Source organism: Heptranchias perlo, chromosome 18, assembly GCF_035084215.1.
Source record: "Heptranchias perlo isolate sHepPer1 chromosome 18, sHepPer1.hap1, whole genome shotgun sequence".
Classification (NCBI taxonomy): Eukaryota; Metazoa; Chordata; class Chondrichthyes; order Hexanchiformes; family Hexanchidae; genus Heptranchias; species Heptranchias perlo.
The window spans coordinates 51,822,384-51,839,350 of record NC_090342.1 but is presented as its reverse complement, the minus strand read 5'-3'; the positions used below and the strand labels follow the sequence as shown (position 1 = coordinate 51,839,350).

Below are 16,967 nucleotides of genomic sequence, written 5' to 3'. Positions count from 1 at the left end.
GCCCCAGGTTCAATCTCCTGGTCTATGCTGAGTTGGCTGATCTCATCCAGGGCAGCAGTTGGGATGCTGCAATTGATCTCTGTGCCCCCAGGCCAGGGTTCCTGTCCTGATTGCTAATAAGTGACTCATACTCGATGGGTGTGTGTGGAAATTGGGTGAGAACAGGATCAAGCTTGACTGTGATCGAATCGTACACAAACACTCAGTGCCCAGCCCTCACGTGAAGATTGGCCACTTGGATTATGTACTTGAGGTCTGCTGACACTGGAACTGTACTCCAGTCAGTGCCCACAGGAAAGGAAGCAAGAAAGTTGGTGGGCAATATCTTCCACACAAAGCTTCTGAATTCTCAATTCATCAGCAAAAATTGGATTGAATTTCCTAATGCAAAAAGCCCTGGATCAGATAGAATGCAGTACTCATTAATACGGTAGAACTGCTTTCTGCTTACATTCTGGGCAGGTGTTGTCGAAGTTCATATGATCTTTCTAGAAGTTCTGCCTTACAATTAAATCAAATTATTAGATTCCTTTCCCTTGCACAGCACCCTCAATGGCCTAGTGGAAAGTATACTACCCAGTGTGGTACTGAAGTGGACAGATGCTTGTGTGAGATTTGTGCAATTGCGACTTGCCAGTCAGGCTGGGACCTTTTCTGGCATTGGGGGAATGTCTGTACAGTTAGCATTGCCAAAAGTGCATTGCTGACCTACACAAGCTAGTTGAAAGGTCAACCTGCCTGCAGCTGTATCCAAAATGACAGACCAAGGATTTGAAGGTTATCAGAGGGCCCTTAACAGCTGGATGCCACTAGTGGCAAGTACTAACAGCTGGATGCCACTGGTGGCAAATACTAACAGCTGCCAGCAGCATCCAGCAATCAGAGGAACCCCAGGAAACCCCCTCCCAAGGAGAATCTTGATGCCTCTGTTGATATTGATGCTGCTCAGTTTACTTCACAGGGTTTCTCTAGTGCTCTTGGCATCAGAGACAACACTGTAAATTTAATGGGGGAGGGGGAGGGGGAGAGGGAGAGGTACACGAGGTGCCATTGAACTAGTTAGATGCCAGGTCCTGCTCCAGTTTCGGCAGATGAAGCTGCAGCCAACTTCAGAAATTAAAGTTGGCTCTATGTTTGACTCCATAATGGGGTTGGGTTTACATTTCACTGTATTCAGCATTTGTCCCGGCTTCTCAGATGAAACAAGCCAGCCTGTATTTGAATACTGCCTTGTTGAGTGTTTTTGTGCATGTGCACGGTTTGGTTTCACTGCAACGTGGCCTTTTGCAATAGAGCTGTGCTGAACCTTCCACACTTTATGACAGAGACACCGTTGTTGTTTCTTGGCGAATGGCTAAAACCTTTGTGTCTCATTTTTGGAGATGATATCTAGTGCAACTGGTGGGACAAGAATCTTTTTCATTCAATGAACTTCTTAATTTCCCCCAATTTTTCTCCCTTTCCTCCTGAAGGCTTTATCTCTTGCTGGGGTACAGTTAGCTTCCTTCCAGGGCCTAAGTTTAGGTGCGAGCATAGAGAATGTATAAGGTAGGCTGTTCTGTGGGGCCAGTGTGTGCAAGGCAGGCTATTTTCCCCCACACATGCACCGGTTAGTGACAAGAAACTGGAATGCTGCCCGATTTTTACCTCTCACCCTATCCCAGCCTAGCTCAGCAGTTCCAAAGTCAATTGTAGTGCCCCTACAGCTGCTCCACCTCAGATCAACATGGACCATTGATTGAACCTCGGACCTTCCTAGTTTATGTGGCCAACTGAGCCATTTGGAGAGCTCCTCGATTGATGTGTTTTGACGTGAATTATGTCATTGCATTGCAATGAGCATGTTTTGTTTTAATTTGTGTGCCTTCAGAAGCTGCTTGTCAGTCCCTCACTCCAGTAATTAGAATACAGAGAGCTCAGAACAATCACTGCATGTGTACAGGTGGAGTTAAGGAGTTCCCATTTTATAACAAATAGTGGTGGAGAGCAAAACTTTAGTATGTCTCTTTTATTCACAGTTGAATGCAAGTGTCAACTCATTCCAACGGAAATTTGTGAATGAAGTCAGGCGCTCTGAAGTGATGGAAAGAATTCTTCGTAAGTGTGTAAAAATTTGTTGTGAAAATGTTTGATCAATACAAATTTTTTTTGTAAAATAGTTAATGCAGTTTCTCTTTGAATTGGGGAGGTAAGGGGTAGTGGACAGTTGTTCCTGTAAGGACATTACTTTTTTTTTTAAATAAAATTTTTGTTTAACTTTTTCTTTCTGTCTCTTTTATCTCTGTCTTTTAAGCTCACCCTATCTTTATTTTGCTTTTTCTATCATTTTTTTTATTGTAAATTTACTACCCTTATCGGGCACTTCCTGGTTTTAGTCTGCATGGCTAGCGAAGGATGCATTGCTTCCTGGTTCTCACTCCGTCGCTTGCTTCAAGCTGATTGGTTAAGGGGAGAGATCCTTTCACTTCTCCCACAGGTCCTAGGTTCCCGGGAGTTAACGCTGGACTGTTTTCAGTTCACCATTCAAGGAAGTTGCCGCACAAAAGCCCGCGGTAAGTTTGTGAGTGAGTATAACTCTATGGAACGGCGAGTGCCGTTTGTTCACCACTCGGAGCAATTTACAGCCCATTGTTCTTCTCCCCCAACACCCAATTGTCTCAGCCATAGCTAACCTTAGGGTGGGAGGACGCTCCTGTGGAGCATAATCGTTGGCATAGACCAGTGGATCGAATGGCTTGTTTCTGTGCTGTTAATTCTATGAAGTCCATTTTAAATTCATTGTTCTGCTTGAAGCCAATTAAAAACAGTTGGACAAATCTTCCTGTTCGAGGCATGACTGAACTCTGCTTCTAGCATAACTCCATCAGAGACCCATAGGTTGTAATTGTTCTGTGAATTTTTTACTAACAAGTCTATTGATCTGTTGCTATGAAATTTCTTTATCTAATTTCAATTTAAAAAAAAAACAAAAAGCCTGCATTCCAGTTGTATAAAAGGTTAAGTTAGTGATGCTAGGGGCAGGATTTCACTCTGTTATATGTCCCATGCAGTTAAGTTGCAAACACTCCTGACATTGCAGAATAGTCATCAGTGGAAGGTATCTTCATAGATTCCGGCATCTGAGTTGACTTGGCTCAGTTGGCCACATTCTCACTTCTGGGTCAAAATTGTCGGTTTCAGTTCCCCTCGAGGACCCGAACACACAATCCTTGAGTACTGGAGTTCTGCATTATGGGAAATACTGTCCTTCCAATGAGATCTTAAACCGAGGCCCTATGGATATTGAAGATCCCATGTCATTTCGAAAAAGAACAGGGGGTTCTCCAGGTGATATGGCCAACATTCCTTTTTCAACCCTAATATTATTCCTATATTTGAAAAGAGAGATAGAACGAGTCCAGGGAACTATAGACCAGTTAGCTTATTGTTGGTAGCAGGAAAGATAATGGAATCTTTACTCAAAGATGTAATAGAAACACATCTAGAAACTGAAAATATAATAAATAATAGCCAACACGGATTTCAAAAGGGAAGGTCATGCTTGACCAACCTTATTAAATTCTTTGAGGAAGTAACAGAAAGTGGATAAGGGCAATGCAATAGATATAATAAAGTTGGATTTTGAAAAGGCCTTCAATAAGGTACCACATAGTAGACTTATGACTAAGGTCAGAGTATGTGGGGTCAGGGGACAAGTAGTAGAATGGATGGTAAGCTGGCTACAAAACATAAAACAGAGAGTAGGGGTTAAAGGTAGTTACTCAGACTGGGGGAAGGTGGGAAGTGGTATTCCACAAGGATCGGTGCTTGAGCCAGTGCTGTTCACTATTTCCATAAACAATTTGGACTCAGGAATCGGAAGTACAATTTCAAAATTTGCAGATGACCCCAAATTTGGGGGTATAGTTAATACTGGGGAAGACAGTAACAAAGAAGAAGAAAGTTAATAAACTTGTAGAATGGGCGTGTAAATGGCAAATGAATTTCAATATGGACAAGTGTGAGGTGGTGCATTTTGGTAGGAAGAATAAGGAGGCCACATACTCCTTGGAAAATAAGATTCTAAATGGACTAGAGGAACAAAGGGATCTTGGGGTAAACATTCACAAATCATTAACAGTAGCAACACAAGTTAACAATTGCAAACAAAGCACTGGGGTTCATTTCTAGAGGAATAGAATTGAAAAGCAGGGAAGTTATGTTTAACTTATATAGAACCTAGGTTAGATCACACTTTGAGTACTGTGTACAGTTCTGGTCTCCATATTATAAAAAGGCACTGTAGAAGGTGCAAAAAAAATTTACAAGGATGATACCAATACTGAGAGGTTATAGCTATCAGGAAAGATTAAGCAGGCTTGGGGTTCTTTTCTCTAGAAAAGGGAAGGCTGATGGGTGACCTAATAGAGGTCTTTAAAATTATGAAGGGGTTTGATAGGGTAGAGTAGTTGTTTCCACTTGCAAGGAAGTCCAAAATTAGGGGCCATAAATATAAGATAGACACTAATAAATCTAATAAAGAATTCAGGAGAAACTTCTTTACTCAGAGAGTGGTTAGAATGTGGAACTTGCTACCACATGGAGTAGTTGAGGCGAATAGCATAGATGCATTTAAGGGGAAGCTAGGTAAACACATGAGGGAGAAAGGAAGAGAAGGATATGCAGATAGGATTAGATGAAGTAAATTGGGAGGAGGCTCGTGTGCAGCATAAACACCAGCATAGAACAGTTGGCCGAATGACCTGTTTCTGTGCTGTAAATTCCATCTATGTAACCAGAACCACCAAAAAAATGCCTAATCTTGCTGCTGGCAGTGTGCTGTTCTAGAATGACTGCTACATTTGTCAACCAACACTGCACTTCAAAAACTAATTCGCTGAGAAGCACTTTGTGATGTTTTGACATTGATATAAATGCAAGATTTCCTTTAATCCAAAATGAGCTGTCCCAGTATGATTAAATGCAAGAAAAAATTGGGAAATAGAACCTTGGGTCAGAAACGGGATAGATTGAAACAGGAGATGTAAAGGGTGAAAATCAAGTATATTACACTAAGGACAAAAATGCACTAATCTAAAGCTGGGGTTCAATGAATAAATAAATAGAGAGTAGATTACATTTGAAACTGAAAAAATAAGCTTTTAGCATTTACAAGGCAAAAAACAGAAATGAAAGCCAGATCAAATACAAAAAAACATAGGAAAGTTACACGATGAGTAGAAAGGCTAAGAGGAATTATGATAGAAAATTAGCAAAAAAAACCTTAACTACCAATAAAAAGGCTTTCTAGGAGCACATTAGTCAAGGCAGGGTTAGGGCTGCAAGGGGATGCAGCGGATGTGTTTTGTGTGGATTGTCAAAGTCATTTAAGCGGCTTACAGCAAAGATAATGGTACATGAAATTAAGGGAATTGTTGCCACGTGGACAGAGAGATGTCTGATGGGCAGAAAGCAAAGCGTGGGGGTTGAAGGATTACATATAATCTACAGCACAAAAACAAGCCATTCGGCTCCGCTGATCTATGCCGGTGTTTATGCTCCACACGAGCCTCCTCCCAGATCTAATAGCTGTTCCCATCCTGCCCCTCCCCCAATATCCCTCCATTCCCTTCCCCCTCATGTATGTATCAAGCATCCTCATAATGCGTCAATGCTATCTGCTTCAACCACTCCATGTGGCAGCAAGTTCCACATTCTCACCACTCTCTGCATAAATAAATTCCTCCTAAATTCTTTATTTAATCTATTAGTGACTATCTCATTTTATGCCCCCTTGTTTCAGGACTCACCCACAAGTGAAAACTGTTTCTCCACATCTACCCTATTGAACCTCTTCATAATTTTATGATCGCTAGCGGTTCTCTTCTTAGTCTTCTCTTTTCCAGAGAAAAGAGCCCTAGCCTGCTCAACCTACCTGACATTTGCGTGCTCTTAATTCTGTAACATCCTTGTTAATCTTTTCTGCAATTTCTCCAGTGCTTCGCTATCCTTTTTTTGTAGTATGGAGACCAAAATTTGCACAGAGTACTCCAAGTGTGGTCTAACCAATGTTCTATTTAAATTTAACATTATCCCCCAACTTTTGCATTTTATTCCTCTAGAAATTAACCCCAGTACTTTTGTTTGAACTCTTCGTAGCCTTATCAACTTGAGTTGCTACTTTTAGCGAGTTATATATTTGTGTTTCCAGATCTCTTTGCTTCTCTACCCAATTTAGTTTTATATCTTCCAAGGAGTAAGTGGCTTCCTTATTCCTCCTACCAAAATGAACCACCTCACACTTCGAGATTCAATTTCATTTGCCATTTATCTGCGAACTCTGCAAACTTATTTATGTCTTCCTGTTTGGTGCAGTCCTCCAAATTATTAGCTGCACCCCCCAATTTGGTATCACCTGCAAATTTTGGCACCATTCCTCCAATTTCTGAATCCAAATCATTTATGTTTTTTGGTGAACAACCAAAAGTGGTCCCAGCACGGATCTCTGCGGGACACCACTTCCCACTTTCTGCCAGTCCGAGAAACTCCATTTAACTCCTAACCTCTCTTTTCTGTTTTGTAGCCATCCTTCAATCCAATCTGCTACCTGGCCACTGACTCCACACTCTGTCATGAGTCACGTTATTGAAGGCCTTCTGAAAATCCATGTATATCACATTGACTGCATTGCCCTTGTCTACTCTTTCTGTGATTTTTGTCAAAGAATTCAGTAAGGTTGGATAAACATGACCTTTCTTTTAGAAATCTATGCGGACTATTTGTAATTATATCCTTGGAAAGATGTAGTTCTCCCCCCCCCTCCCCCCCCACCCCCCACCAGAACAAGATGTAGTTCATGTTGACTGAACATCACAGAAAGAAATGTATACTTTGCAAACCAGCAATTGCTACATATGATTTCAGCTCACTGAATTGAGGAATCGAAAATTTCTGATGAGCATGCCCATTGATAGAGATTGTTTGGATTAAGATTTGCTGCAGAAGCTTTTATTGTGAGAACAGAGCATCAGTGACCACATGGTGCAAAGCATTGTCTTTTGTTCTTATTTTCTACCTGTTGACTTGGATTTGTAGGATTTCTGGAGACTGAAATGGAAAGGGATGAGATTGCTGTCCAAGATGATGGAGAGAACCCCCAGGCTCCTCTTCCAAAAGATATGATTGACCTGGAGGTAAGGAGGGAAATCTCGTGGGGTCCAGAATATTAGGCCTAGGTGATGCAGTCACTCCTGGCTCAAATCCAGCCCGGAATGATAAAATTAAGTCCCCTATCTCGGCTGGCTGTAAGGGTTATATGTAAAACAACTTAGGGTTGTTGCAATCCAGGTCCCAGTGGGTGCAGGCCCACAGCATATAACGGTCCAGAATAGGGTATAACAGCTGTCTGTCTTGGAGTACGGTGCAGGATGGCTGGTACGGGAAGCGGAGAAGCTGACTGAGACTGTGGGGCATGGACTTCTCAGGAGAGGGGGCATGGTTAACATGCACCGAGGGAGCATTATTCTGCATCTGTCTGGTATGAGTGTTCACACTGGGTGACATCCTTAAGTGCCGATGTAACTAAACCTTTAAATGAGATGAGCCTGATATGATCTCCTGCTTTATATCATTGCCCCTCATGGGATTGCAACACGCTTTCACCAAGTCTTTGACCCTGATTTATGTTACAGGAACCAATGTGATCTCCTGGACTAGTTTGATCACCTAAAAGGGTCGGAGAGGAATTTTCCAGTTTTGCCCCCCTAATTGGCCTGGGATTTTATCTGATTTTCGCCTCTCCCAGGAGATTACATGGCTATGAGTGAGGAGTGTAAATATTGTGTCCACAACTGTGTGGGACAGGCTGGATGGGCAATTAGGTCTTTTCTGTCTGTCACTTTCGTACGTTCATATTAACTTGAGCGCTACATTTAAAGGAGCATTGTCAGTTGGAGTTTTAATCAAGTTCAGTTGTAAGAGAGGTCCACTCCAAAGATCCAGCTCAAATACCAGTCTGGTGGGTGTCAGGAATTCTTATTTCAGTCAGCACTTGCTGCATCTGTCGCAGTGTAAGTTTTATTGCATGTAAATACACAAAATCTCAAAGTTACTGCAGGTCCTTCGCCATCTGAAAAGAGAGGTTAATGTTTTGGGTAAAGACCTTTCGGTTACAATTTAAACTCTCTCCCAGCGTTCAGCTTGTTCACAGTAAAGAGGCAGTATCATAAGCTGAGCCTTGATCCGATGAATTAAAACTTGCAACCTTGTGTATGTCATCAAGGAGATAGCATGCTATAGGACTAACAATTACCCTTTTATCATGGTATTTTGCACCAGAAACTATGTGGGTTGCCCAGCACGTTCTATCCTTATAATTCAGACTGAAACTAATATTTGAATTTATTTACGAATGAGATAATTACACAGAAGTGGAAAACTTACAGCAAGTAATTAATCGTACAGTACTTGTCTTGTACAATACTTAGCCCCAAAAATACAGTTCAAAATCTTAGTAGTTTCCAGAATCCTTTAACTGAATCTCTGATGAAAATTGATGTGACATAGTTCTCCATGGAAATCTCTGCTGGAAACAGGTAAGAACATAAGAACATAAGAAATTGGAGCAGGAGTAGGCCAATCGGCCCCTCGAGCCTGCTCCGCCATTCAATAAGATCATGGCTGATCTGATCCCAACCACAAATCTAAAGAACACAAGAAGTCGGAGCAGGACCCGGCCACATAGCCCCTGGGCCCTCTCCGCCACCCACAGGGCATTGACCGATCCGAACTCAGCTTCATGTCCAATTTCCTGCCCGCTCCCCATAACCCCTAATTCCCTTTACTTCTAGGAAACTGTCTATTTCTGTTTTAAATTTATCTAATGATGTAGCTTCCACAGCTTCCTGGGGCAGCAAATTCCACAGAAAAGCATGGAACCTCTCATCTCTTGTAGTCCTTCATGGGACTTACGAGCCTAAACAGCTTGACAGTGTCATGGTGATAAGGCCCAATGACCAATTTTGTGTGTTCCTCAGGCGACCTCATCTGGCTCTCGTAGAAGTCGGGCTGCCCGTTTCACGCTTGTAGTCGGGCACTAAGCAATTTCTCCCCCAAGTTTTACTCTATTGGGGGTATATTATACACCACATTGGCCATTGAACACATTTGATTCATTCATCCAGAGAGATCCTAACATTCCCAAATTATAGTTTCTAATTGTTTCTCAAATGATTCCATGGTTTTTGCCTCCACTACTCTCATAACACTCAAGAAGCTCGACACCATCCAGGACAAAGCAGCCTGCTGGATTGGCACACCATCCACCACCAGGCACATGGGAACAACACCACCTGCACGTTCCCCTCCAAGTCACACACCATCCCGACTTGGAAATATATCGCCGTTCCTTCATCGTCGCTGGGTCAAAATCCTGGAACTCCCTTCCTAACAGCACTGTTTGGAGAACCTTCACCACACGGACTGCAGCGGTTCAAGAAGGCGGCTCACCACCACCTACTCAAGGGCAATTAGGAATGGGCAATAAATGCTGGCCTTGCCAGCGATGCCCCCATCCCATGAACGAATTTTTAAAAAAATTTGGAAATTTGTTCTACTCGTTGATCAGTCTCCGTGTGAAGAAATTCCTGATACCCATCCTAAAAGTGCCCTTTTCTAGTTTGAATCTGTGTCTCCTAGTTCTATTCCCACTGTTTAATTTAAAGTAATATTCCGGGCTAACTTTTTTTATTTCCTTAACTATCTTATGCACCTCACAAACACCTCCTTTCCAGGCTGACTAACCCAGGTTCCTCCAATCTTTTCTCATAACTCTGACCCCTGACACTGGGAATCAGCCTCCTGGCTTTTCTCTGAATTGCCTTCAACACTTGAATGTCTCATTTGATTCTTGGTGACCAGAACTGGATGCAATATTCAAGGAGTGGTCTGATCAGAGCTCTATAGAGTTTGATCCATACCTCCTCTAACTTGCATTCTAGTGTTTTGGTTATGTAGCTTTCTTAATTGCATCCCCCCATGTCTGCCCATTACTGGTTTCTGGTTCATGTGTCTCTCGCTGGGTATCTGTGCCCATATCTACCTGTTGACTGTACAGGAGAAGGTAATGTGTCTCATCTGGGATCCTGGTTCCTAACTGCTCTCCACCCCCCCCCTCCCCCCCCAACCTGACTAGTTTAAATCATTTTCTATTGCTGCCTCAATGCTCTTCACAAATCTCTTTGTCCCTACTTGGTTTAAGTGTAGCCAGCCTCTCCTGCACTAGTTCTTATTCTGGAATGATTCCTCGTTATTTATGAAGATAACATTGTTTTTCTCATACCAAGATGTCAGCTACTCATTTATCTTTCTAATTCTTTTGGTTAACTCCTCTCCTTCCACAAACACTGGCAGTGTACAGGAGAACATTACGGTGCATCCTCCTATCTTTTAATTTTGAGCCAATCCTCTTATAAGTGACTTTCAAGGCCCCTATATTTCTCCTTATGACATTTATGGACATTTCGGATGAGATGTTAAACTGAGGCTCCGTCTGCCACCGCAGGTGGATGTAAAAGATCCCATGGCACTATTTGAAGAAAAGCAGGCAAGTTCTTCCTGGTTTCCTGTCAAATATTTATCCCTCAGTCAACATCACTAAAACAGATGATCTGGTCATTATTACATTGTTGTTTGTGGGACCTTGCTGTACCAAATTGGCTACCGCGTTTCCTACATTACAACTGTGACTACACTTCAAAAGTACTTCATTAGCTGTAAAGCGCTTTGGGACGTCCTGAGGTCGTGAAAGGCTCCATATAAATACAAGTCTCTCTTTCTTTCTACCTTCGAAATTATACTGCCACATCTGCATTGATATGCACGCTAAACAGCTTTGCATTGACCATTGGTTCACTTCATTTGTCTTTACCATTGAGTCACTAGCTGCCCCCTCCAGTATCCCTTCTAACCTTTCCTCGGTATGTATTGCTGTAGCTCCACATAGGCTGCTCTTCATCTTGGAAAGGAAAGGAAAAGTATTTATAAAGCGCCTTTCATGACCTCAGGATGTCCCAAAGCATTTTACAGCCAATGAAGTACTTCTGATATGCAGTCACTGATCTAATGTAGGGAAACGTACTGTCTTTATGACATCCCTGGTTATCCACTTATCTGAGCAAAGAATCATCTATGTCTACAATCTCTCTGTGATCTGCAAACTGTGTCTGTGTCCAGGCTGCACACTCTGGTTTTCCAACTGCCTTTACCTCTTGGACTTTGTATCCTTCTGCAGTATTGGTCAGTGCCTGGTATCTGTTCGGTAGTGTAATCTCTCTGGTAACTTCATAGGTTTCCTACATCTTATCTTGCTTGTTTTATAAACCTTAATCCATCCGGTATCTCGAGTACCTTGGCTTCTTTCAGCAATTATTCCTTTGTTGTGAAAATGTTGTTCCTGATTGTGTACTATTCTCCATCTCCGATCCCAGAATATTCCCTCTTGAGGTCTGTTGCCAGTCTATCTACATCATTTAACTCACTTACTATCCACTCACCGTCAAAAATCCCCACAAATTCTGTCTGCCTCTGTATGTTCTGCTGCCTCCTGTTGCTCTTAACCTTAACTCTGTCTTTAAACTTGCTAATTAACAGACAGTTTCCACATCTCTTCACCCCTCTGTTGTATCTGCCTTTCTCATTTGCAAACATCACACGACAAGGTCTCCATCTTAGCATTCCTTCTCTCGACTGTTTGTAAAGGCAAATTACCTGAAGAGAAAAAACATTAAAAGGATACAGGGAAAGAGCAGATGCAAAGGGATGAGTCAATAGCTTCAACAAGTGACCAGAGCCAGCATAGGCACAATGGACTTCCTGAAATATCTTGGAATATCTGTGATGCTATGATTACATTTTTGTGGAATGACATTCATGCTCTCAGTTACTGAAGGGAAAAACAATTTTGTTTTGTGCTCGGTGATTGAGAGACTAGGTGGGAGTTAACTGAAAGCAATACACTCTCCATGCATTGCTGTGTCCTTTCACAGGTAGTTCTGGAGAAGCTAGAGCACGATCTGAGGGAGGTGAATCAGAACCAGCAGACTCTCAAACAGAACTTCCTAGAACTCACTGAACTCAAACAACTGCTGAAGAAAACACAGGACTTCTTTGAGGTAACCTTAAGCACAAATAAGACCTTGAGGTACAAGGAGCACTGGAACGCTGGATTATAATTGTATAAGTTTACGATTTCGCCACACACAGCGCACTGAGGAAATTTTCCCCGACTCTGAAACATAGAAATGTAGAAAATAGGAGCAGGAGTAGGCCGTTCGGCCCATTGAGCCTGCTCTGCCATTCAATATGATCATGGCTGATCCTCTATCTCAATACCATATTCCCGCTCTCTCCCCATATCCCTTGATGCCTTTTGTGTCTAGAAATCTATCTAGCACCTTAAATATATTCAGTGACTTGGCCTCAACAGCCTTCTGTGGTAGAGAATTCCACAGGTTCACCACCCTCTGAGTGAAGAAATTTCTCCTCATCTCAGTCCTAAATGTCCTACCCCGTATCCTGAGACTGTGACCCCTCGTTCTGAACCCCCCAGCCAGGGGCAACATCCCCCCTGCATCCAGTCTGTCTAGCCCTGTCAGAATTTTATATGTTTCAATGAGATCCCCTCTCATTCTTCAAAACTCGACTGAATATAGGCCAAGTTGACCCAATCTCTCCTCATACGACAGTCCTGCCATCCCAGGAATCAGTCTGGTGAACCGTCACTGCACTCCCTCTATGGCAAGTATATCCTTTCTTAGGTAAGGAGACCAAAACTGCACACAATACTCCAGGTGTGGTCTCACCAAGGCCCTGTACAACTGCAGTAAGACATCCTTGCTCCTGTACTCAAACCCTCTTGCAATGAAGGCCAACATACCATTTGCCTTCCTAACTGCTTGCTGCACCTGCATGTTTGCTTTCAGTGACTGGTGTACAAGGACACCCAGGTCCCTTTGCACATCAACATTTCCTAATCTATCACCATTTAAATAATACTCTGCCTTTCTGTTTATCTTTCCGAAGTGGATAACTTCACATTTATCCACATTATACTGCATCTGCCATGTATTTGCCCATTCACTCAACTTGTCTAAATCGCCTTGAAGCCTCTTTACATCCTCCTCACATCTCAAGATCCCATCTAGTTTTGTGTCATCAGCAAACTTGGAAATATTACATTTGGTTCCCTCATCCAAATCATTGATATATATTGTGAATAGCTGGGGCTCAAGCACTGATCCCTGCGGCACCCCACTAGTCACTGCCTGCCACCCCGAAAAAGACCCATTTATTCCTACTCTCTGTTTCCTATCTGTTAACCATTTTTCAATCCATGCCAGTATATTACCACCAATCCCATGCGCTTTAATTTTGTACACTAACCTCTTATATGGGACTTTATTAAAGGCCTTCTGAAAATTCAAATAAACTACGTCCACTGGTTCTACCATATCTATTCTTAGTTATATCCTCAAAAACTCCAGCAGGTTTGTCAAACATGATTTACCTTTCATAAATCCATGTTAACTTTGTCTAATCCCACTGATATTTTTTAAGTGTTCTGTTATCACATCCTTTATAATCGACTCTAGCATTTTCCCCACTACTGATGTTAGGCCATCTGGTCTGTAGTTTCCAGTTTACTCTCCCTCCTTTTTTAAATAGTGGGGTTACATTTGCCACTTTCCAATCTGCAGGAACTGTTCCATAATCTATGTTCTATCTCAGTGGTGATAGATTCAAATCAAAAAGACTGGATTTTTAAAAAAATGCATAATACTCTTGTTAAAACATCCACCCCCTCCACCACAGGAGTACCATGGCTGCATTGTGTACAGTCAGCACCTTCCAAGCCCACGACCTCCACCAACTCGAAGGACAAAGGCGGCAGGTGTATGGGAACACCATCACCTCCAAGTTCTCCTCCAAGTCACACACCATCCTGACTTCGACATATGTCGCTGTTCCTTCATTGTCGCTGGATCAAAATCCTGGAACTCCCTACCTAACAGCGTTGTGGGAGCATCTTCACCACATGGACCGCTGTGGTTAAAGTAGAAGGCTCACCACCATCCCTTGTCAAGGGCAGCTAAGGGTGGGCAATAAATGCCAGCCTTGCCAGTGGCGCCCATTTCCCAAGAATGAATATATTTTAAAAAAGGAGTTTATTAACAGCTCTTAAGAGCACAGGGACTGCAGCACCTGGAAAGACATCTTGCACCCTGCCCTTCTCTCCACTCCACTGGAATTCCCTCTCCAACTCTCCTCCTTTAAAACCTACCTCTCTAACCAAGCTTTTGGTCACTTATCCTAATATCTCCTTCATTTGGCTTGTTAAGATTTGTCCATTGCCCTCCTGTGAAGTGCCTTGCGACATTTTCCTACATTAAAGATGCTATATAAATGCAAGTTGTTGTTGCCTTGCTCGTGTCACCCACATTCCAAGAACAAATATAAAAAAAAATCTGCCCCACAGTTGCTGTTGTGTGAATTGATATCACCTCTTGAAAAGGGGAGTGCCAAATTTTAGGTTGTGCTCAACTCTGTGAAAAATTTGCACAGCTCACTGGTTATTTGGGCCACAGTCTCACACCTTATCAAACTCCCCTGATAGGAACAATAAGCAAATTGTGCCCATTTTATATTTATTGTGGTTATGCTACGAGGGCACGGTAAATGGAAATGTAGTGCTTCTGTATGCAGCAGAACAACATCCATAGGAACATAGGAACAGGAGTAAGCCATTCAGCCCCTCGTGCCTGCTCTGCCATTTGATAAGATCATGGCTGATCTGTGATCTAACTCCATATTCCTGCCTTTGGCCCTTATCCCTTAATACCTTTGGTTGCCAAAAAGCTATCTATCTCAGATTTAAATTTAGCAATTGAGCTAGTATCAATTGCCGTTTGCGGAAGAGAGTTCCAAACTTCTACAACCATTTGTGTGTAGAAATGTTTTCTAATCTCGCTCTTGAAAGGTCTGGCTCTAATTTTTAGACTGTGCCCCCTACTCCTAAAATCCCCAACCAGCAGAAATAGTTTCTCTCTATCCACCCTATCTGTTCCCCTTAATATCTGATAAACTTCGATCAGATCACCCCTTAACCTTCGAAACTCCAGAGAATACAACCCCAATTTGTGTAATCTCTCCTCGTAACTTAACCCTTGAGGTCCGGGTATCATTCTAGTAAACCTACGCTGCACTCCCTCCAAGGCCAATATGTCCTTCCGAAGGTGCGGTGCCCAGAACTGCTCACAGTACTCCAGGTGCGATCTAACCAGGGTTTTGATAGCAGCAGCATAACTTCTGCCCCCTTGTACTCCAGTCCTCTAGATATAAAGGCCAGCATTCCATTAGCCTTCTTGATTATTTTCTGCACCTGTTCATGACACTTCAATGATCTATGTACCTGAACCCCTAAGTTCCTTTGGACATCCACTGTTTTTAACTTTTTACCATTTAGAAAGTACCCTGTTCTATCCTTTTTTGATCCAAAGTGGATGACCTCACATTTGTCTACATTGAATTCCATTTGCCACAGTTTTGCCCATTCACCTAATCTATCAATATCGCTTTATAATTTTATGTTTTCATCTACACTGCTTACAATGCCACCAATCTTTGTTGTGGAGATGCCGGTGATGGACTGGGGTGTACAAATGTAAGGAATCTTACAACACCAGGTTATAGTCCAACAGTTTTATTTGAAAATCACAAGCTTGTGATTTTCAAATAAAACTGTTGGACTATAACCTGGTGTTGTAAGATTCCTTACACCAAACTTAGATATGAGACTTTCTATGCCTTCATCTAAGTCGTTAATAAATATTGTGAATAATTGAGGCCCCAAGACAGATCCCTGCGGGACTCCACTAGTCACATCCTGCCAATGTGAGTACCTTCCCATTATCCCTACTCTCTGTCGCCTTTCGCTCAGCCAACTTCCTAATCAAGTCCGTACTTTTCCCTCGATTCCATGGGCTTCTATCTTAGCTAACAGTCTCTTATGTGGGACCTTCCAGTTACATTGATAAAAGTGCTTGCAATGGCAGAATCATAGACCCACAAAAAGCAACAGCTCCCAGAGAAACAGTTGAACAAAAAGGTCTTCCCATATGCAGACTTTTCAACCGCCCAGCCTTAAGCGGGATGTCCTGACATTAAACAGTGCCACTGAGAAAAGTACAACATTCCCCAGCCACTACTCGCCTGGCTTTAGTGGTTCGGCAGAAAACCACACTCCCCATCCCGGGCATTGTTTCAAGTAGCGTCAGATTGTTCTGCCACAGATGTGAACAGAATTTCTTCTTTGCAGACTGAAGCGAATTTAACCGATGATTTCTTCAGTGAAGACACAATGCACCTACTGGAACTGCAGACTGCATCTGCGGTGATCGCTCCTGGCAGGCTGGGGTAAGTGAAGTGCAACAATTACCTGGGTCATCTGCAGTTTTGGTTGTTCTGCATACTTCAACTGATTCCATGGTGTTCTGACCTTTGTATGCAGGTAACAGATCATTTATATGTATTTTAAATTACCACATTGAAAATAAGTATTGTTTTTGGTCATGTGGAAATCTGACCATGGTTGAGACTTTCAGGACCAAACTAATGAGAAACCCCTATAATCTGCGTTTCCATTTGCTTGATATGCAGTGCACGCAATCTCCCCATAGGAATGTACCTCCATTGCTTAAACCCAAAGAACATAGGTTGGCAAGAACCAAAGCTTCTGGACCCCCAAATGTGTGCAGGGGTACAGCTGAAGTTTATCCAGTGAGAAGCCTGCACAGAGTGCTGGTACGGTTGCCAACTCTGGTTGAATGTATTCCTAGAGATTTCATCTCTCGACCTCCTGCCTCCAACTGCCCCGCCCCCACACTCCCACCATTGGTTGCACGGCGCACCCATACTCGCGGTGCACCACCTTC

The 16,967-nt window shown here is 42.6% G+C and overlaps 1 protein-coding gene across 1 annotated transcript in view; it reads left to right on the top strand.

Moving 5' to 3' along the window:
- The window catches only part of LOC137334866 (V-type proton ATPase 116 kDa subunit a 4-like), a 99,872-nt gene that overhangs the window by 26,533 nt on the left and 56,372 nt on the right, over positions 1 to 16,967 (top strand). The window contains exons 3-6 of the mRNA XM_067999907.1: positions 2,019 to 2,097; positions 7,075 to 7,172; positions 12,024 to 12,149; positions 16,352 to 16,449. Coding sequence (XP_067856008.1) covers positions 2,019 to 2,097; positions 7,075 to 7,172; positions 12,024 to 12,149; positions 16,352 to 16,449 — 401 coding nt within the window. The remainder of the gene's footprint in view (positions 1 to 2,018; positions 2,098 to 7,074; positions 7,173 to 12,023; positions 12,150 to 16,351; positions 16,450 to 16,967) is intronic.